General features: G+C 44.8%; 1 protein-coding gene across 1 annotated transcript in view; it reads left to right on the top strand.

The window, feature by feature from the left end:
- Positions 1 to 21,252, top strand: part of ERCC6 (excision repair cross-complementation group 6) — a 76,826-nt gene that overhangs the window by 51,406 nt on the left and 4,168 nt on the right. Inside the window, exons 8-17 of the mRNA XM_006757131.2 lie at positions 5,120 to 5,290; positions 5,750 to 5,926; positions 10,585 to 10,701; positions 12,825 to 12,920; positions 16,209 to 16,424; positions 16,873 to 16,983; positions 17,375 to 17,494; positions 18,106 to 18,200; positions 19,689 to 19,834; positions 19,919 to 20,620. Of these exons, the coding sequence (XP_006757194.1) occupies positions 5,120 to 5,290; positions 5,750 to 5,926; positions 10,585 to 10,701; positions 12,825 to 12,920; positions 16,209 to 16,424; positions 16,873 to 16,983; positions 17,375 to 17,494; positions 18,106 to 18,200; positions 19,689 to 19,834; positions 19,919 to 20,620 (1,951 nt within the window). The remainder of the gene's footprint in view (positions 1 to 5,119; positions 5,291 to 5,749; positions 5,927 to 10,584; positions 10,702 to 12,824; positions 12,921 to 16,208; positions 16,425 to 16,872; positions 16,984 to 17,374; positions 17,495 to 18,105; positions 18,201 to 19,688; positions 19,835 to 19,918; positions 20,621 to 21,252) is intronic.

Below are 21,252 nucleotides of genomic sequence, written 5' to 3'. Positions count from 1 at the left end.
TTGTTGTGTATGGTGTGAGTTGGTGGTCTAGTTTCATCTTTTTCATGTATCTGTCCAGTTTTCCCAACACCATTTATTGAAGAGACTGTCTTGACTCTATTGTATGCTCTTGCCTCCTTTGTCAAATATTAATTGAGCATAATGGCTTGGGTCAATTTCTGGGTTCTCTGTTCTGTTTCACTTGTCTATATATCTGTTCTTGTGCCAGTACCAGGCAGTTTTGAGAACAGTGGCTTTGTAATATAGCGTGATATCTGGTATTTTGATCCCTCCAACTTTGTTCTTCTTTCTCAAGATTGCTATAGCTATTCAGGGTCTTTTTTTATTCCATGTGAATTTTTGGAGAGTTTGTTCTAGGTCTGTGAATTTTAATGGGGAGTGCATTAAAATTGGTATCTTAATGGAGAGTGCATTGAATCTATAGATTGCTTTGGGTAGTATGGACATTTTAATGATGTTGATTCTACCAATCCATGAACATGGGATAGTCTTCCATTTGTTTGACTTTCTCTATCTCTTTTTCAATGTCCTATAGTTTTCCGAGTACAGGTCTTTTAGTTCCTTAGTTAAGCTTTTATCCCGAGGTATCTTAATTTTTTTGGTGCAGTGATAAAAGGGATTTTTTGTTTGTTTGTTTCTCTTTCTGTGAGTTCATTATTGGTGTATAAAAAAGCCATAGATATCTGGGTGTTAATTTTGTATCCAGCTACATTGCCAAATTCATTTATTAAATCTAGTAGTTTTCTTATGGAGTCTTTATGGTTTTCTTTGTACAATATCATGTCATCTGTGAATAATGAACAGTTTTAGTTCTTCTTTTCCAATTTGGCTGCTTTTATTTCTTCTTCTTGTCTGGTCACTATGGCTAGCATTTCCAGTACTATGTCAGAGAGGAGTGGTGAGAGTGAGCATCCCTGTCTTGTTCCTGTTCTTAGGGGAAATGGTTTTAGCTTTTGCCCATTAAGTATGATGTTGGCGGTAGGGTTGTCATATAAAGATCTATATATATAAAAGCCTAAGAGACTGTTCGACCGGTAGCTATGACACGCACTGACCACCAGGGGGCAGATGCTCAACACACAGGCATGGAAACAGACTGATGAATCTCAGAGGGAAGGGAGTAGGGGGGAGGGTAGGAAGAGATTAACCAAAGATCTTATATGCATACTAGAGGCCTGATGCATGAATTTGTGCACTGGTGGGGTCCCTTGGCCTGGCTGCAGGAATTGGGCTGAAAATGGCAGTCCGACATCCCCTGAGGGATCCTGGATTGGGAGAGGGCACAGGCCAGGCTGAGGGACCCCACTGGTGCACAAATCCATGCACTGAGCCTCTAGTTTTATTATATTGAGGTATGATCCCTCTATTCCTACTTTGAGAGTTTTTATCAGGAAAGGGTGTTGGATTTTGTCAAATGCTTTTTCTCCATCAATTGATATAGTTATGTGATTTTTATCTCTCAGTTTGTTTATATGATATATCACTTTTATGGATTTGCGGATATTGTACCAGCCTGCATCCCTGGAATAAATCCCACTTGGTCATGGTGTATGATCTTTCTAATGTAATGCTGGATCAATTTGCTAGAATTTTGTTGAAGATTTTAGCATCTATGTTCATCAGAGATATTGGCCTGTCATTCTCTTTCCTTGTCGTGTCTTTATCTGGTTTTGGGATTAGGGTGATGCTGGTTTCATAGAAAGAGCTTGGAAGTGTTCCTTTCTCTTGAGTTTTTTGGAATAGTCTGAGGAGGTTTTAGTTCTTCTTTGCATGCTTGGTGGAACTCCCCTGTGAAGCTGTCTGACCCAGGGCTTTTGTTTGCTGGAAGTTTTTTTTATTAAACTCCTCTTTATTTTTATAAATAAATTTCTTGGCCCTTGTACTCTAATTAAAAATATTATAAGCATAGTTTATTAAGATAATATCATTTTTGAAGATGTTGAATATTTAAAAATTTATGTGATTGTGATTACATGGATTATTGTATTAGGTTTCCTGATATTTATCTATTCTTATGTTCCTGTAAAGCATGATTAGGTTAATAAATTGCTAAATTTTATTTATAAAGTAATGGCTCTCTAATGTGTATGTCTGTCAGTTTTGAAAACAGAGTTTTGCTAACTTTATATTAATGACTTGGAATTTATTCGATCTTTTTTGTGTTTTGGGACAGTTTCACAGGATGGATTCTTTTTTTTTTTTTTTTAAATTTTTTTTTTTTATATATATTTTATTGAATTTTTACAGAGAGGAAGGGAGAGAGACAGAGAGTTAGAAACATCGATGAGAGAGAAACATCGATCAGCTGCCTCCTGCACATCTCCCACTGGGGATGTGCCTGCAACCCAGGTACATGCCCTTGACCGGAATCGAACCCGGGACCCTCCAGTCCGCAGGCCGACGCTCCATCCACTGAGCCAAACCGGTTTCGGCCACAGGATGGATTCTTACTTCACTCATGAAACCTTTCAGTGTGGTAGACTGATTGGTTTGTCTCATTTTTCTTGAGTCCAGTTTGGTGATTGATTTTATCAACAGTCATCTCCTGACAGATGATCTTTTGACATTAGACTGCACGCAGCGTTGGCTAGCATTTTGTCTTCTCTGCATCTGTGGTGACGCTGCTTTGCCAGTTCTTATGCTGTGCATCTGCGTCTGTGTGTTCTTGGGTTAACTTTTTAGAGGTTCATCTCTTTTGTTTTGTCTTTTCAAAGAATTGTTTAGTTTTTTGCTTTATCATTTCTGTCAGGTTTTTTCTTTAAGAGTCACTAATTTTTGTTTTTGTTTTATCCATCCTCCCATTTTCCTGATTCAGCAGATTGCGTGACTGCTGGGTTTGATCCCAGCCTTTCTGAGGTGTGAAGAGGGGTGTTCCTCGTGTGGTCTGAGCACTGCTGAGAGCCATGGTGCGCTCAGATCCCTTGTATCTTAATTGTAAAATTTTTGTTTTCTTTAATGTTTTTTCTCTTCAGATCTGTCACACTCTAAGAGGCAGTGGTCAGGTCCCCTGAAGGCTGTGGCTAGGCCACTTTGTCACTGTAGCACTCAGGGCTTTGCTTTCCTGTCTCGTGGTGCTTTTTTAGTAGGTCAAGGTTCATGGCTCTTCTTTCTTTATGTTGTTTCCTTTAAAATAGAAAATATCCCTCTTTTTCCTGTTCATTTCTTTTTGTTTGATATTTATCTTTCTTATCCTGCCCTGTTTTTGTTTGCATTTCCTTGGTATATCTTCGATAAGTCCCATAATGTTTTTGCTGTATTTACCCACTGGCAGGTCTAGCTGCTAATTACCCACTGTCGTATGGAGACCCCTGGCATGTTTTGCTTGTTTCCCCTACAGTGATTTGCTAGTTCTATAATCTTATTTCTTTTTTTCATATTCATGCCAGAGTAGCAAATATGAATCAGTAAGTGGGCATAAATGGTTTACAAATGTATTTTTCTCTTGCGGTTAAGAAATTAAACTATATCAATCACCTAAGCCCCATTCTACCGTTGGACAGGGTAAGATTTTTAGTACACTTTTATTTTCCCTTATTGTCACTCAAGGTTTTGGTAAACTAAATTGGAATTATAATAACACTTAATATATCCCTTTTTATGTTTTAAATCCTTCTTAATTATTGTTTTAATAATTTATTTTAAGAACTAGAGTGTATATTACATGTAATTTTCTCTTAAAATTCTTTTTCTTTTATGGTAAAGTAAGAGGCAATGTTGCGTAACATTCAGTTAATTAGCTTTAGAGTTGGCTGCCTTTCTGTATTCAAACCCTGACCCTACCACTTCTCAGCTGTGTGACCTGATGTGTTATTTACGGTCTCTAAGCTACAGTTTCCTCATCTGTGAAGTGGGGGTTAGTACTGGGGCCTCTGTCCTCTCTCAGGGTTGCCTGGAGCATGCTGTCTGTGATGAGCTTTCCGGCCCCAGGTCTGCGGGCTCACCGTGTTCTCTGGGTGACTGCAGCCCTGCGCTGGCCCACTGTACCAGGCCCACCTCCTGCTGCTTTATGCTCTGCCCCTGCCTGTCTGAGGTGGAATTTCTTTTCCTCTCAAGCATGACTGCTACTTTGGATTAGTGCAGAATTCCCAGGTCACTGCTTTCCCCTTGAAATATGGAAAGATTTTCCAGTTGTTTTCTGATCAGGTCCATGGCCTCCCCGGCTCTGCTGGCACAGACTCAAAGCCGCGGTCTTCATTGGTCTTCCTGGTCCCTGCTCCTGGGCCGTCATTGGTACTTGGAGATGCTTATCGAATTGAAGGGATCTCCCGCCCCCCTCCTACTGGGGACCGAGCCTGCAACCCGGGCCTGTGCCCTTGACCAGGAATGGAACGTGACCTCCTGGTTCCTAGGTCGATCTCAACCACTGAGCCACGCTGGCCGGGCTGTTTTCTGAAAATTTTAATGTTGCATAAAAGATACCACAGTTAGTCTTTCCTCTGAAGGAAATCTTTTCTCTTTTTTTGTTCTAACTAAAAACTACAGTAGTTTCTCTTACTTTTCTTTATTTTTGGAATTTGGACATCTAGTAGGTATTTGCATAGGTCTATATCTTTTTTCAGTGTATCCTTCCACCTGACACTCTTGGGTGCTTTGCTTTCTAGACCCAAGTCTCTCCTCAGATTTTTTCCTACTTTAAAAAAAAATGATTACTTTTATATCCTTTCGACTCTATTCTCCTGGAATTCATGCCATAAATTGTTAGAACTCCTGGATTTGTTTATCTTGTCCCGTTGGCTTTTCTCTCATTTTCTAGCTTTTGTATTAAAATAAATCATTTTCCATATACCTTGTTGTTTTAAGTTTAACAAGGATTGACACAAAGGAGGTTTTGGAAAAATAAAAATTGAGTAAGTGTATGTTATAATTTTTTGTAGTCTTCTTTTGAACCCCTTCCCCCAGTAATGGCTATGTTAGTGCTTGCTACTTACAGATGAATGAAACATGCAGTAACCTTCCATTGCTGCTAATGTAGAACTACAGTTGTCTGTATTGTGTTTGTATACATATTTATAAAGTTCTTTAGATTGCACAGTGATTGGAAGATTGTCATTTTAAGAGTCATGCTTATATAATTTAACTTTTATTTAAAACTTGCTTTTTCATTTTATTATCAATTTAGGAGAAACTAATTCGAGATATTGCTCATTGTCATGGAATTTTGATCACTTCTTACTCCTACATCCGACTGAGGCAAGATGATATTAGTAGGCATGACTGGCACTACGTGATCTTGGATGAGGGACACAAAATTCGAAATCCAAATGCTGCCATCACCCTTGCTTGCAAACAGGTATGACCTCTTGGAACAAGGGGGATTGCCAGGTGGGTAATAATATTTAATTGAGAATAAACTCCTTGATTTTAGTAACACATTTACTAAATCTTTCCTTGTGCTTTTGCATATGGGATTTGAAATACACATTTAGCTTTAATACAGACAGTTCTTCTTGCTCTTAGTCATGTTTTTTAAAGAATTCTAATTGTTCATATTAATATCCTTTTAGCCATCATTTGTTAAAATGTAATCAAATCTAACTCAAATCCATAGTATTCAGGTAGAACAATAAGAAATAATTCTCCCCTTATGTAATTGAAGAATTAAATAAAATGTCTTCTGTGTTTTGGAAAGACCAAAATGATATGTAAATGTGTTAAAGAACAAAATAGAGTGGGAGTGTTTTGGGGTAGGGTCGGTGATCATCTGTTAAAAGCTGTATTTAATAAGAAAATATTTTCTTCCCCGAAATAGTTCCGCACCCCTCATCGCATCATCTTGTCTGGCTCTCCGATGCAGAATAACCTCCGTGAGCTGTGGTCGCTCTTTGACTTTGTCTTCCCAGGGAAGTTGGGCACGTTACCTGTGTTTATGGAGCAGTTCTCGGTCCCCATCACCATGGGGGGATATTCAAATGCCTCCCCAGTACAGGTAACACTGTTAGCATTTCTAGATTTCATTATTATACTTTGTACCCAAGCTGTTTAGAAATAAGGGCAAGAGCCAAGCCTATAAATTGGTATCTGATAAAAATCACAAAATTATGTTTGCTTAATAGCTCATATTTTTCCAGATGATTTTTTAAAAATCATGTAAAATAGTTGAGAGCAGTTAAATTATGAAACGAGTGAATCAGTTCTGGACAGCATATAATTTAGTGCAAATTGGGGTAGTACATATTATAAAGTAGTATAAAGTCTTAGAAAGGGGAAACCAGAGAGAACTGTTCAGGGAAGACTTAATGAGACAAGGTATCCCTTATCCTGATTCTGGGAAAACAGCCCAAGAACAAGGCAACAGCCACCTTATGTGGCCATGGGCAGTGAAGAGACACACTTCATTGGACTGGAGATGCTTGTGGGGAAGCACCAGGAAAGCTGTGGGTTCCGGAAAAAGGAGCCTTGAAAGGGAGGCAGAGGCGCTCAGGTAAGGAAGAGCCAACAAGGCAGTCTGAGCGGAGATGGGAGAGGGCTGTCCTCGCAGGTACCAGGCTGCAGGTGAGTATTCAGGCTGCAGGTGGGTTCTCAGGCTGCAGGTGGGTATTCAGGCTGCAGGTGGGTTCTCAGGCTGCAGGGGGGTACTCAGGCTGCAGGTGGGGACTTAGGCTGCAGATGGGTACTCAGGCTGCAGGGGGGTATTCAGGCTGCAGGCGGGTTCTCAGGCTGCAGGGGGGTACTCAGGCTGCAGGTGGGGACTTAGGCTGCAGATGGGTACTCAGGCTGCAGGGGGGTATTCAGGCTGCAGGCGGGTTCTCAGGCTGCAGGGGGGTACTCAGGCTGCAGGTGGGGACTTAGGCTGCAGATGGGTACTCAGGCTGCAGGGGGGTATTCAGGCTGCAGGCGGGTTCTCAGGCTGCAGGGGGGTACTCAGGCTGCAGGTGGGGACTTAGGCTGCAGATGGGTACTCAGGCTGCAGGGGGGTATTCAGGCTGCAGGCGGGTTCTCAGGCTGCAGGGGGGTACTCAGGCTGCAGGTGGGGACTTAGGCTGCAGATGGGTACTCAGGCTGCAGGGGGGTATTCAGGCTGCAGGCGGGTTCTCAGGCTGCAGGGGGGTACTCAGGCTGCAGGTGGGGACTTAGGCTGCAGATGGGTACTCAGGCTGCAGGGGGGTATTCAGGCTGCAGGCGGGTTCTCAGGCTGCAGGGGGGTACTCAGGCTGCAGGTGGGGACTTAGGCTGCAGATGGGTACTCAGGCTGCAGGGGGGTATTCAGGCTGCAGGCGGGTTCTCAGGCTGCAGGGGGGTACTCAGGCTGCAGGTGGGGACTTAGGCTGCAGATGGGTACTCAGGCTGCAGGGGGGTATTCAGGCTGCAGGCGGGTTCTCAGGCTGCAGGGGGGTACTCAGGCTGCAGGTGGGGACTTAGGCTGCAGATGGGTACTCAGGCTGCAGGGGGGTATTCAGGCTGCAGGCGGGTTCTCAGGCTGCAGGGGGGTACTCAGGCTGCAGGTGGGGACTTAGGCTGCAGATGGGTACTCAGGCTGCAGGGGGGTATTCAGGCTGCAGGCGGGTTCTCAGGCTGCAGGGGGGTACTCAGGCTGCAGGTGGGGACTTAGGCTGCAGATGGGTACTCAGGCTGCAGGGGGGTATTCAGGCTGCAGGCGGGTTCTCAGGCTGCAGGGGGGTACTCAGGCTGCAGGTGGGGACTTAGGCTGCAGATGGGTACTCAGGCTGCAGGGGGGTATTCAGGCTGCAGGCGGGTTCTCAGGCTGCAGGGGGGTACTCAGGCTGCAGGTGGGGACTTAGGCTGCAGATGGGTACTCAGGCTGCAGGGGGGTATTCAGGCTGCAGGCGGGTTCTCAGGCTGCAGGGGGGTACTCAGGCTGCAGGTGGGGACTTAGGCTGCAGATGGGTACTCAGGCTGCAGGGGGGTATTCAGGCTGCAGGCGGGTTCTCAGGCTGCAGGGGGGTACTCAGGCTGCAGGTGGGGACTTAGGCTGCAGATGGGTACTCAGGCTGCAGGGGGGTATTCAGGCTGCAGGCGGGTTCTCAGGCTGCAGGGGGGTACTCAGGCTGCAGGTGGGGACTTAGGCTGCAGATGGGTACTCAGGCTGCAGGGGGGTATTCAGGCTGCAGGCGGGTTCTCAGGCTGCAGGGGGGTACTCAGGCTGCAGGTGGGGACTTAGGCTGCAGATGGGTACTCAGGCTGCAGGGGGGTATTCAGGCTGCAGGCGGGTTCTCAGGCTGCAGGGGGGTACTCAGGCTGCAGGTGGGGACTTAGGCTGCAGATGGGTACTCAGGCTGCAGGGGGGTATTCAGGCTGCAGGCGGGTTCTCAGGCTGCAGGGGGGTACTCAGGCTGCAGGTGGGGACTTAGGCTGCAGATGGGTACTCAGGCTGCAGGGGGGTATTGAGGCTGCAGGTGGGTTCTCAGGCTGCAGGTGGGTTCTCAGGCTGCATTGAGGGCCCTGCAGGACCCCTGGGCGTGAGGGTAGTGAGGACTTGGGCCTGGACCTGGACCTGGACCTCGACCTGGGTGGAAATGCTGAGAAAGAAAGTGGTGAGCAGGGCCCCTGATGGCAATTTTTTATGCAGAATAAATGAGATATGGAGGCTGCTCAGATAAAGGGAATGGGATAGGTGGTGGTGAGCTTGCTTCTGAGCCCTGAGATTTTAGGCCTGGGTGACTGGGAGAATGGGGTTGTCACAGGCAAGGATAGCAGGACGGGAAGCCGACCTGAGGGCAGGCTCCATCCTGAGTGAGAGGCAGAGCTTCTGCACAACCCTCAGGGGCGGCCTGAGCCTCGACAGAAAGCCTTTCACCGAACGACGTTCACATGTTTTTGAAATACTTGATTAGAAATAGAATTTTAGATCTTTACAATCAGAGGATTGTCAACAACAATTTTAATACCTTTTACATCTTGAAATTGAATGATTTTTAATTAACTTTTGTAAGGGCTCTCTTCCACTGAATCCTTATTATTCTTCATTTATAGTGGTTTTTTATTTAGAAATAATTTCTTCTAAAAAATACGCCTTTATTGATTTCAGAGAGAGAGGAAGGGAGATGGGGAGAGAGCTAGAACCATCAATGATGAGAGGAAATCATTGATTAGCTGCCTCCTGCACACCCCCTTACTGGGGATTGAGCCTGCAATTCAGGCATGTGCCATGACCTAGAATTGAACCGTTACCTCCTGGTTCATGGGTAGGTGCTCACCATTGAGCAACACTGGCTGGGCTAGAAATAATTTCAAGTTTAACAGAAATTAGAAAGAATTACATGCTCTTTACCTAGATTCACTAGTTGTTCGTATTTAGCTAACGTTTTGCCATATTTGCTCTTTCTTCCCTTCCCTCCCCCCCCACCTCTGTCTGCACAGATTATGTTTGTTTCTGAATCATCGGAGAACAAGTTGCAGATGATGCTCTTTCCTCTAAACCCTTCAGTGTGTATTTTTTAAGAACAAGGACATTTTCTTAACAGAACCACAGCATAAATATTAGAGGAGGAAATATGATATTGATACAATTTTGTTGTCTAACGTGTATGTCATTTACATTTTGCCAGTTCTGGTAGTATCTGTGTCTTTTTAATCTCCTTTAATTTTGTATAGTTTCTTTACCTTATGCCTTTTGATGACCTTGACATTTTTGAAGACCACAGGCCTGTTATTTTATAGAATGTGCCTCACTTTGTGTTTGTCTTTCATTCTTTGTGATTGGATTCAGGTTTTGCATTTTTGGCAAAAATATCACAGAAGATAAACACACATACATGCACATACATATATACATACTTGAGGTGTTCTTAGGGTCTTTTAAATTTTTTCTTTTTTTACCATGTTAAGTTTGTAACATGAATTTTTCTGTATTATGATCAACCTCTTATTCATTTTGCAGCTAACTTTCTTAAATTTCAACTTAGTTAGAATTTTTTTTCCATTAAATAGTAATTCACTAGGTTGTTAAGCCTATGTAGACTTTTTTTAATATCAATAATTTATTGAATTCTTTGCCTTTAAATGAAATGCAGAGTGGTTTCTGTGCTGTGGGTCTTTGTTTTTCTACATAGTTAATACCATCTCATGTGGCTGCTCCATTACAGAGCCATATGCTCCGTGGTAGGCCTGACTGACCTTTCATTTCTGGGATCATAGGGCTTGTCTTGAACTCACTCTCTGAAGTCTCCAAAGGGCAGTAATCTCTGCTGATTATCTGGCTGCCTCCACTGCTGCAGCTTCCCCCCTGGTTGCCTTTTGATCTTCAGCTTGCAGAGTAGCCGTTCTCTTGTAGCTTTTGGAGAATATGAGATTGTAAGTAGAGATTTGTTTGCAAGCAGTTTTTTCCCTAGAGGATTGTTGGGAACCAAATAAATCTCCATTTTAGGGTTTGACTATACAGTAATAATTAAAGCAAAGTATAGAAAAGAAATAGGGTACAAAATTACAAGCTGTTCTTTTGCTTGCACATTTTGGTTAATAAGATGTGTTTTTTACTGATATTATGAAAACTCTTACCTCCTGGAACATATTGTATAATCATTGGTCATTCTTTTGAAAATTCTTTTTTCAAGCATTGGAATCGAGAGTTAGAAACAAATACATTCCTTAAACACAGTAATTGTGTCTTCTTTTGTCTTACTAAAGGTTAAAACTGCTTATAAGTGTGCGTGTGTCTTACGAGATACCATAAATCCATACCTTCTGCGGAGAATGAAGTCAGATGTCAAGATGAGTCTTTCTTTACCGGATAAAAATGAGCAGGTCTGTAAATCCAGGAGTTGCCAAAATATTCCTAAAGCGCAGTGTACCTGTCCGTCACTCTCCATTTCAGGTGCGGAATTGGTGAGGGTAATAGGCGTGGTCGCAGGGGCTGTGGTCAGGCTGTATGTACAGGTGTGTGGCAGGTGAGTCTGCAGTGGCATCTGCCCTCAGCAGGACTCCTCCTGTGGTCCACAGTTTTAGATCTCTTATTAAGCCATGGATTCCTGCAGCTACTTTTTCTAAACTTCTCTATTTCCCAAGTCCTCAATTCATTCGTGCTATAAATTGTGTTCGGTGCCAGTCACATACCTGGGAGTTAGCAGTGAATGAAGCAAACACTTGTTCTCACGGAACTCACATTCATTCTTGAGGAGAGACAGCCACAAAGACATACATCAGGTGGCAGGTGCTAGTAAGTGTGGAGATAAAGATGAGGCAGGGTATGGAGGTAGGAGTGATGAGGGCAAGGATTTGGGGAAGCAGACTTTTATAAGGGAAGTGGAGAAGACCTCTAATAAAGTGTCATTTGAACAGAGGCCTAAAGAAGGTGAAGGAGGGACTTATAGGGGATTTGGGAGGAAGAGCATTCTAGGCAGATGGAAAGTGGGGGTTCGTTCAAGGAGGCCAATGTGGCTGGGGGGCAGGAGCAAGGAGAGGTCTCAGTGGAAGAAGTCAGATTGCTGGCCAGATCACCAGGGCCACTGGGCATGGGGAAGACTTGAGAGGAAACTCACAGGAAGATACTGAGAGGGGAGTGACATCATCTGATTTAGGCTTTTGAGGGATCATCCTTTTAAATTTCATCCTAGTGTCCTATTCTCTGAATAGATGACCACCCTTCTGTTCAGCATCTAAAAATAAATCCCTTGTAGATGTTGAGTGTTGAAACTCTAACGGATCTGGGAGATTGGTCATCAAGGCTACTTTCATGGCTGCCTCTTCCCTTCCCAGCAGAACTCATCTCCAGCTTTAGTCGTGGTCTTAGCTCTCCCCACAGGTCACCCGCCCCTGCCGGCCGCTCAGGCCACAGCCCTCTGACTGCCTCTGAGTCCCCATCAGCCACTTGCTGTGGTGATTCATTCTTTCCTCTGCTTCACATCCTCATAAGTCAGTGGGGTTGTCCGATGGCCTGCTCGTCGGCACTCCCCAGTCCTCTCAATATTGCAGTGTTGCTGGATAGCTTCGATATCCCTCTCCCCACCAGAAATACCGATTTAGCTTATTTGCAACACTTTATTTTTACTATGGAATCCTAGAATGCTTCTTCTTGTATTCCATACAGTAGCCAACGCAAATTGCTTCCGATTTTTTAAAAACGCCCCACTTTTCCTCCCATTTTGCACCTGAGACCCCTCTGCCTGAAGGTGTTCCCACCCCTCTGCAAGCGCACACACAGAGGTTCCACTTGGGGACCTCACTAGGCTCCGCTGGAGCCTCTCCTAGACTGGACTCCGAGATCGGGATTTTGTCTTTCCCATCTTCGGGTTCCGCATGGCACCCAGAACAGTGATTTGCAGACGCTAGGTACCTGGTGAATAACTTGTTCAATTAACTTGCGATTGAGAGGGGAGGCTTTTCTGTTGCCATTTTTAAAGGGCTGAAATGTGAATTTAAGAAATTAAGAATTATAAACACTCGGGTTCTGTTTTAGAAGAATTACTCAAGTGGTGTTTGCAAACATTGGAGAGGAAAGAAAGTGGAGGAAGGGGATGAGTCAGCCTGCAGAGTCCGTGGGAGCAGAGGTGTGGGCCTGACCTGAGGCAAGGGGGCATCGTGGGAGGTGAGCTTCCCAGCATGTGGTGGCTAGGATGGAGCAAGCCCTGAGCACCTGGTCCTGAGCTCTCCTGTGAGCAGGAGGCCAGTCTTCAGGGACTCTCAGGACAGTGGGTGGGCACCAGGAGGTGGACAGAGGACAGAAATAGGGGTTGAGGAGAGGAGGGAACTGGACTCATTGTTCAGTTCTGAGATGTGGCTTCATTTTGTTTTTTAAACAAGAGATACATTGTTAAAATTGCATACATTGTACTGTTGGATTAGGAAATTTCATTGATACTGTAATTATTTTATTCTGTTAAAATGTTTTTTGAAATTATAGTTTTTTTGTTTTATTTTCTCCCCCATAGGTCTTATTTTGCCGTCTTACAGATGAGCAACATAAAGTCTACCAAAATTTCATTGATTCCAAAGAAGTTTACAGAATTCTCAATGGAGAGATGCAGGTCAGTTAAGTGAGAGAAGCTGGAGAAAGGAAGGGAAGCGGGAAAGAACGGATACCAGCACCAGTCAGGGTTCACTGTCGCTCACTCTCTCTCTTTTTTTATTTTTGTTTGTTTAATCCTCACCTGAGGATATTTTTTCCAGAGAGAAAAGGAAAGGGGAGTGAGAGAGAGAGGGAGGGAGGGAGGAAGGGAGAGAGAGAGAGAGAGAAACATCGATGTGAGAGACCCCTGCACACATACTGACCTGGGCATGGGGAGTGAACCTGCAATCCAGGGACATGCCCTTTACCGGGAATTGAACCCGTGGCCCTTTAGTGCACAGGCCGACACGCTAACCACCGAGCTGACTGCCAGGGCACCACTATTACGCTCTTCAAAACATTTTGGTGCAAGCCTTCATTTAGAACCTTTACCAGAAGTAAGAGACCACGCTATACTCCGGCACGCTCCCTTTGGTCTGTGCGGAGTACTGTTAGACTTGAACCCAGCAGCGGGGGGTCTAGTGGGAGAGCAGCTCTAGATGACAGATCTGATGGTGAGTCCTTTGGGGGCTGCAGATCCATACAGGATGAGGTGGGGGGGCGGGCAGTCTTGGCCTGCTGGGGTTACCAGGCGCCTGGAGGAAGAATTATCATTATCCATTTTTCCGTGATAACATTTTAGTTATTGGTAATACTCAGCAGTGTGTGAGGAAATGTCTGTTCAGTAAGTGTATGTAGTTGGTTTATGATCAACATTTAAGTCTCAAGCTTCATGTAAACTATTCAACGTGTTTGTGTTTCAGAATCTTACATTGTGAGTTGTGCTTTATTTATTTGACATGTAAGACTTTCGTAAACCTTGACCTGTTCTCACTGGATTAGCACGATATGCTCCAGGTGCACACTGTCCTGCTTATCCGTGGGTAGACAGAGATGAGTGCAGGGACAGGGCTACCTATGTCCGTGGCATCTGCATGCTTTTCCTCCAGGTTAAGTCACTTCAGTTGTTTTTTTATTGTATTTTTGTTAATCCTCACCCAAGGAAGTTTTTTCCAATGATATTTTTAGAGAGAATATAAGGGAGGGAAGGGGGGTGGGAGAGAGAGAGAAAAACATCAATGTGAGAGAGACACATCGATTGGTTGCCTCCTGCACACACCCTAACTGGGGCCGGTGATGGAACCTGCAATCCAGGTACCCATGCCTTGACCCGGAATTGAACCCGCCACCCTTCAGTGCAGGGACTGGTGCTCTAACCACTGAGAACACTGGCCAGGGCTCATAATTTCTTATTTTGTCTCCTCTTGGAGGTTTGTTAAATTATTCACATTTATTATCTCTCCTAAATCTCCCCTTATCTTCAGGTACCTCCAAGTCTTGAAGCTTTAGATCAGGGGTCCTCAAACTACGGCCTGCAGGCCACATGCAAATACAAATATTGTATTTGTTCCCGTTTTGTTTTTTTACTTCAAAATAAGATATGTGCAATGTGCATAGGACTTTGTTCATAGTTTTTTTTTAAACTATAGTCTGGCCCTCCAACAGTCTGAGGGACAGTGAACTGGCTCCCTGTTTAAAAAGTTTGAGGACCCCTGCTTTAGATGGTCTAGATTCTCACTATTCAGTAGATACAGGATACGAGCCACATGTGTGATCAAAGTGTTCCAGTAGTCACTTAAAAAAAGGTGAAGGAAGATGGCAAAATCAGTTTTAATGATACATTCATTGAACCTGATATATCCAAAATGCTTTAATATGTAATCAATAGTTATTGAGATATTTTACTTTTTTCTTTTTGTAGTTAAGTCTTCAAAATTGGATAGTTGACCTTTAACTCGGGTTGGGGTGCCGGTACCCCATCCCACACAGAAATCTGCTTTTAACTTTTGACTCCTCAAAAACTCAACTGTAGTCGTCCCTTGGTATCCGAGGAGATTGGTTCAAGGACTCCTGTAGATACCAAAATCCAAAGATGCTTGTGTACCTTATATAAAATGGCATAGAACAATGCATACAGTCGGCCCTCTGCATGCATGATTTCCAGCCTTGGACCAGAAACACCGTTTCCGTCAGTGGTTGGTTGAATCCAAGGATGCTAAGCCTGTGGATACGGAGGGCTGACTGATTTATTGAAAAAAGTTTGCCTTCAGTTGAAAGGGTCAGTGTATTTACACTATGGCTCCTCTCAGTTCGGACCAGCCACACTTCCTGTGCTGTGGCCACACGTGGCTGTGACTGCTGCGTTGGAGGCAAGGGCTGGGGGAAAAAGATGAGTTAGGTGACTCTGGGGTATTTTGACAATGTTCCTGATTTATGCAGATTCTTTATAGTGTATTTGTTTGACTGTTATTTACTGGTCAGAACTATCATAGTCTTTGACTACTGGCTCAGTTTATGACTTTATCTTTTCCTGCTTGAGCTTTTTTTTTAAAAAAAATATATATATATTATTGACTTTTTACAGAGAGGAAGGGAGAGAGAGAGCTAGAAACATCGATGAGAGAGAAACATCAATCAGCTGCCTCCTGCATGCGCCTGCTGGGGATGTGCCTGCAACCAAGGTACATGCCCTTGACCGGAATCGAACCTGGGACCCTTCAGTCTGCAGGCCGACGCTCTATCCACTGAGCCAAACCGGTTAGGGTGCTGCTTGAGCTTTTATACTGGGGAGCTCGATGTGAGTCGTGCTCTGAAAACTGACAAAGGCCCTCCTGCCAGGCACGGAGGCAGCGCTCTCCTGCTGTGTCCTGCAGAGTGAACCACCGCACGTCTTTCCCATTTGTGTGTTTCCCATGCACATACTATTTCTGATATGATACTAGTGGAAACCTTTGACTCTTATTAAATTATAGAACTTTTAGTGAGTCCTCAGGAGTGTACTATTTCAGTGCATTTGCTAAGTTACGTGACTGATTTCTGCCAGTTGAGATGGGCGTGATATTTTTAATTTGTACGTAAAAGATGAGTCGGTTTTATATATCATGTTTTTTCTGATGCTGTGAGCTGCCCACCTTTTCTCCTAGTGAGGGAGATAGATAATCAGGAATTGAATATGACCCCCACAGACATGTTTGGTCCAGTAGAATTTTTTTTGTTTCTGGAGAACTAGCCCTGTCAGGAAAAGAAGATGAGTGAAGGTTGATTTCTTCTAGCTCCTCATATGCTGTGATTAGGGAGGAAGCTAAGAAGCGAATGAAGAATTCCTTCTTAATCTGCGTCTGTATCAAACGGCCTCCTCCCCTCCTTCCTGCGTGACGGAGTGTACACCAAGTCGTCGTCTGGAGTGCACATGTTCTCTTATGCCTAGGTTTTCTCTGGCCTGATCGCCCTGAGGAAAATCTGCAACCACCCTGACCTCTTTTCCGGAGGCCCCAAGACTACCAGAGGCATTTCCGATAATGAACCAGAGGAAGACCAGTTTGGACACTGGAGACGTTCTGGGAAGATGATCGTTGTCGAGTCCTTGTTGAAGATATGGCACAAGCAGGGCCAACGAGTACTGCTGTTTTCCCAGTCAAGGCAGGTGAGCAGACAACATTCACGCAGGAGACAAGTTGGTTCCTTACGGCTTATAATTCACAGTAGGGGGTATAATCTAGAGTAATGATCCCCTCAGCAGCTCCACCTGCTGATACTGGGTGGCAGCCTGCAAATCTCTTTGGGAGCTTAGATCTCTGTCTAGATTTGGCGCTCAGAAGTTGGCTTTTTAAAAAGGCTTAGTTACCATGTGATTCTGGGTTAGGGCCAGTTTGGGCCTGAACTCAAATAAATGCCCAGCTATTTACAAAACTTGTAAAAATTAACAGCAGAGAAATCCCTAAAATACTCGTAGCAATTTATGTCCCTCAAAGCAAGAAACCCTTTTAATGTGACTGTTGGGAAGGTGTGACTGCTCACACAAATGTGAAAGCACTCACGGGGTTGTGTGTTTAATTTTTAAACTCTTACCCCCCATCCTCTCTCCCAAACAGATGTTGGACATACTTGAAGTCTTTCTTAGAGCCCAGAAGTATTCCTATCTCAAAATGGATGGTACCACGACCATAGCTTCAAGACAGCCGCTGATCACAAGATACAATGAGGTGACCAGTGACTGACCAGTGACTGCTGCTGCGTGCAGAGGCAGGCGTGCCCGCACTGCCTGAGCGTGCGGGGTCTGGGGTGGGCAGCAGGGGGAGGGGGAGTTTTTGCTTTTAACTCTGTGCATTTCTGTATTATTGATGTGTGTGTCTATGTGCATGTAAAATTATTAATGTGTGTATATTTTTTCTTGAAAACCCAACTTTTACATATCAACTAATATTGCTATTAAGAGCAGGAGTGGTGAGATGGCATCTTTGACTGAGCAGGGTCTCTAGTCCACAGCCCATTCCTTATATCAGGGCCATGTTCCGTGGGTGGAATACGGGCGGTAGAGGTGACGATTCTCTCTGGTCCTAAACGTGCAACTCAGTGTTGTGTGTCTTACTCTAGGACACGTCCATATTTGTGTTCCTTCTGACCACTCGAGTGGGTGGCCTAGGAGTCAACCTGACAGGGGCCAACAGAGTCATCATCTACGACCCCGACTGGAACCCAAGCACCGACACGCAGGTCAGTTTATTTTTTAAAAGGAGTGTGTTGCTGACATAGTTGGTCCTTGAACAATACGGGTTTGAACTGCCTGAGTCCATTTATCTGAGGCTTTTTAAAAATAAGTATAGTAAATGTCCTTTATCTTCTTTCTGATTTTCTTTTCTCTAGCTTACTTTAATGTGAGGCTACAGTATATAGTACATATGACATACACAGTATGTGTTTACTGACTGTTTATATTACGAGTCAGCTCAGCAGTAGGCTGTCAGTAGTTAAGTTTTGGAGTGAGGTTACCTCGGGTTTTTGTGCGGGTCAGCAGTCGGTTCTGAGCCGCACCTGGGTGTCCTCAGGGCTCCGTGTTGCTGCTGGGCTTCGGCCTGAGGAGGACGCGCTTCTGTTTTTCGCAGCCTCATCACCAGGTCTGATAAAGGGAATGCTACAGACTCGTTGTTTTTCAGGTAGAAATAGCAGTCTCTCTGTCACTTGCCTGTTTATCTTCCTAACAGGCCTGAGGTGTGTCAGCCTCATTAGCCAGCACTCTGACTGGGAGTGGAGGGCAGCACCCAGCCACCTGTCTCTGTCAGTGCTTGTCGTGGGGAGGGACCTGCTGACACGTGCTCTCTCCGCAGGCCCGGGAGCGCGCGTGGAGGATCGGCCAGAGGAAGCAGGTGACGGTGTACCGGCTCCTCACTGCGGGCACCATTGAGGAGAAGATCTACCACCGGTCAGTGCGTGGGGCCGGCCCTCCCGCTGTGTGTGTGTGGGACAGACCCACCGCCGGGGCAGGCAGGCGTCTTTTGTAAAGCAATGGTTGCTATAACCTGAGGGAAAATGTGGTTTTTGAAATTTTTGTTTTGTCTTTATATTTTATTTTTCTAAAATAAGCCTTATTTTAGTTTTTTGAAATGGCTTATTGTGAGGTTTTGTAAAGATGTCTTTGAACGTGGTCATTGTCCTACTTTATTAAACTTCAAGGACTGCTTCTGTTTAAACTTCATCCTGTTATTTAAGAGGAATTTTCCTACCTACTATAGTGTGCCATCTTTTTTTCAGAAAAATTGTAAGACGTGACAGAATTAAAATGCTAACAGTATTGGTATTTACACATGGCATGTAGGTGTGACTGGCATGGGTGTTCTGTTCACTGTGGCTCAGGCGCCCCATAGAGGAAGGTTGACCAGGATACCTGTGTCTTCCTCCATCTTTCTCTCTGTGAAGAGGAGGGATTTGAGCAAGGAGCACTTTAGCAGTGGAATGGAGAGATGGCCAGTTCCGCCCGTGCTGGAGACTTTATTGAACCACATCCCAGCTCTAAAGGGAGGCCCCTGCTCTCCACCATGTGCTGGGCCATTGTGGGGCCGTGCGTGTTCTTCAGGGGCCTGGTGTGAGGGCTGGAGACAAGTCAAGTCCTGAGGGAGAGCTCTCCACTTAGAAACACATGTCTTAGCCTGAAGAATGAGCCACTGGGCGGGGCAGGGCTCCTTTATGGGGGGATCTGGGCAAGAGTGACGATGGCATGGTGCTTTAGTGTGGGGTGTGGCTCAGGAGGTGGAAGCTGGTGAGATAGCTCCAGGTGGAAACTTTGCAAAGCCCAGGTTGGGGTTTGCGGAGCCCGTCATCGGAAGGGGCCTGGTCCAGGAGTCAGGGGCTGGCTCTTTGCAGTTTAGACAGCCTGTGTGCCACTTAATTGTGTGGAAAAAGGTGTTTCTTGAAATGTGATGAATCTTGGAAATTGCAGAAACCCATGGGGTATAACTAATAACAAGGCATTATTTCTAACTTAAATTCTGTAAAACATGGGAGACCACCTGATGTTTTGTGTACTTCTTTTTTTTTAAAATATATTTTATTGATTTTTTACAGAGAGGAAGGGAGAGAGATAGAGAGTTAGAAACATCGATGATGAGAGAAACATTGGTCAGCTGCCTCCTGCACATCTCCTACTGGGGATGTGCCCGCAACCCAGGTACATGCCCTTGACCGGAATCGAACCTGGGACCCTTCAGTCCGCAGGCCGACGCTCTATCCACTGAGCCAAACCGGTTTCGGCTTTTGTGTACTTCTTGAATTGTAATTTCCAAGGCTAGAAGTTTTAGGAATTATTTAGACACCTGTACAGCTGCAGTTATCATGTCTCTCTTGTATTGTTTTATAATTAGGATTTTGAGGTAGAGCTAACTGTTGTTTCATACCAGTTACTTTCTATCTTTAGACAAATCTTCAAGCAGTTTCTGACAAATAGAGTGTTAAAGGATCCGAAGCAACGGCGGTTCTTCAAGTCCAATGACCTGTATGAGCTGTTCACTCTGACTAGTCCTGATGCATCCCAGGGCACGGAAACAAGTGCTATTTTTGCAGGTATTACAGAAGCTCGTTTAACTTGACAGAGTAAATGATACAAGAATTACAAAATGTAACATTAGTGTGTTTTTCCTTTTACAGGAACTGGCTCAGAAGTTCAGACACCCAAACGCCATTTAAAAAGAAAACTTCAGCTGGCCTTTGGAACAGACCATAACATTCCAATAGGCAAAATGTTCCCTGATTCTGATGCATCCGCCAGCGATGGCACAGCATCAGCAGAGAAATCCGCAGCTGTAGGAGCTGCAGTAAATGCAGCACCTTCTAATCAAGGTGACCCTGTGCGAGAGGCCCCTCGGACACCTGGCACTGGAGCTCGTGGTGACAGACTTGCTGAGGAGACAGACGCAGTGATTAGACTGGAGGACTGGCCAGTGCCGAGTGCAGAGGGGCAGTGTTCATGTTCTCCAGGAATCAGTGACACGGGCAGGACATCTGGTGGGGAAAGGATCGGTGAAAAGCAAGGTCTTTCTGATAAAAGAGAAAGCTGCCAGGTCCAAACTGAACCTCTTTGTGAGAATGGACAAATGGACAATAACTTCTGTAAGCACAAGTCGAAAACAAAACATAGTGTGGCAGAAGAAGAGACCCCGGAGACACTTTTGAGGCCAAAGCAAAAGCCCAAGAGCTCCAAGTGCCATAGAGACGCCAAGTTTGAAGGAACTCGAATTCCACACCTTGTGAAGAAAAGAAAGTACCGGAAGCAGGACAGTGAAAACGAGCAGGAGAGCAAGCAGCAGAACAATGATGACTATGTTTTAGAAAAGCTTTTCAAAAAATCAGGTAATCCACCCTGGCCGGTGTTCTCAGTGGTTAGTGTCGGCCCGTGCACCATAGGGTCCCGAGTGCCATTCCTGGTCAAGGGCATGTACCTGGGTTGCAGGTTCAATCCCTGGCTCTGGTTGGGGCGTGTGCAGGAGGCAACCAATAGATGTGTCTCTCTCACATCAGTGTTTCTTGCGCACGCTGTCTCTCTCTCTCTCTCTCTCCCGCCCCACACACATATATACACTCCTCCTCTATCCTTCCTTTCACACTATCTAAAAATCAATGGAAAAAAATATCCTTGGGTGAGGATTAACAAATAAACAGACAAAAAAGTCAGGCAATCCTTTGCTGAATTTGCCTGACAGACATGAGTAGGCCGTTTCTAGCAGTAGCAGCCTGGTGAGCTGGGGTCAGACATGAGTAGGCCGTTTCTAGCAGTAGCAGCCTCTGCTGACAGAGCTATCTACTGGAAGTAATTTTTTCTCCTAAAATTAAGATTTGAAATTTATTGACATTTTTGAAAATTTTATTCACCTCTCCCTTTTGAAGACCTAGGATTTGAAACTTTGGAGAACAATAGTACTTGACATAACCACTTACGGGAGGGGTGCAATGCTTTCAATGGACTTGTGCTATCAACGTTAATA

The sequence above is a fragment of the Myotis davidii genome, unplaced genomic scaffold (genome assembly GCF_000327345.1).
Source record: "Myotis davidii unplaced genomic scaffold, ASM32734v1 scaffold854, whole genome shotgun sequence".
NCBI classification, from domain to species: domain Eukaryota; kingdom Metazoa; phylum Chordata; class Mammalia; order Chiroptera; family Vespertilionidae; genus Myotis; species Myotis davidii.
The sequence above is the reverse complement of the archived record's forward strand: the minus strand, read 5'-3'. Positions and strand labels throughout refer to the sequence as shown.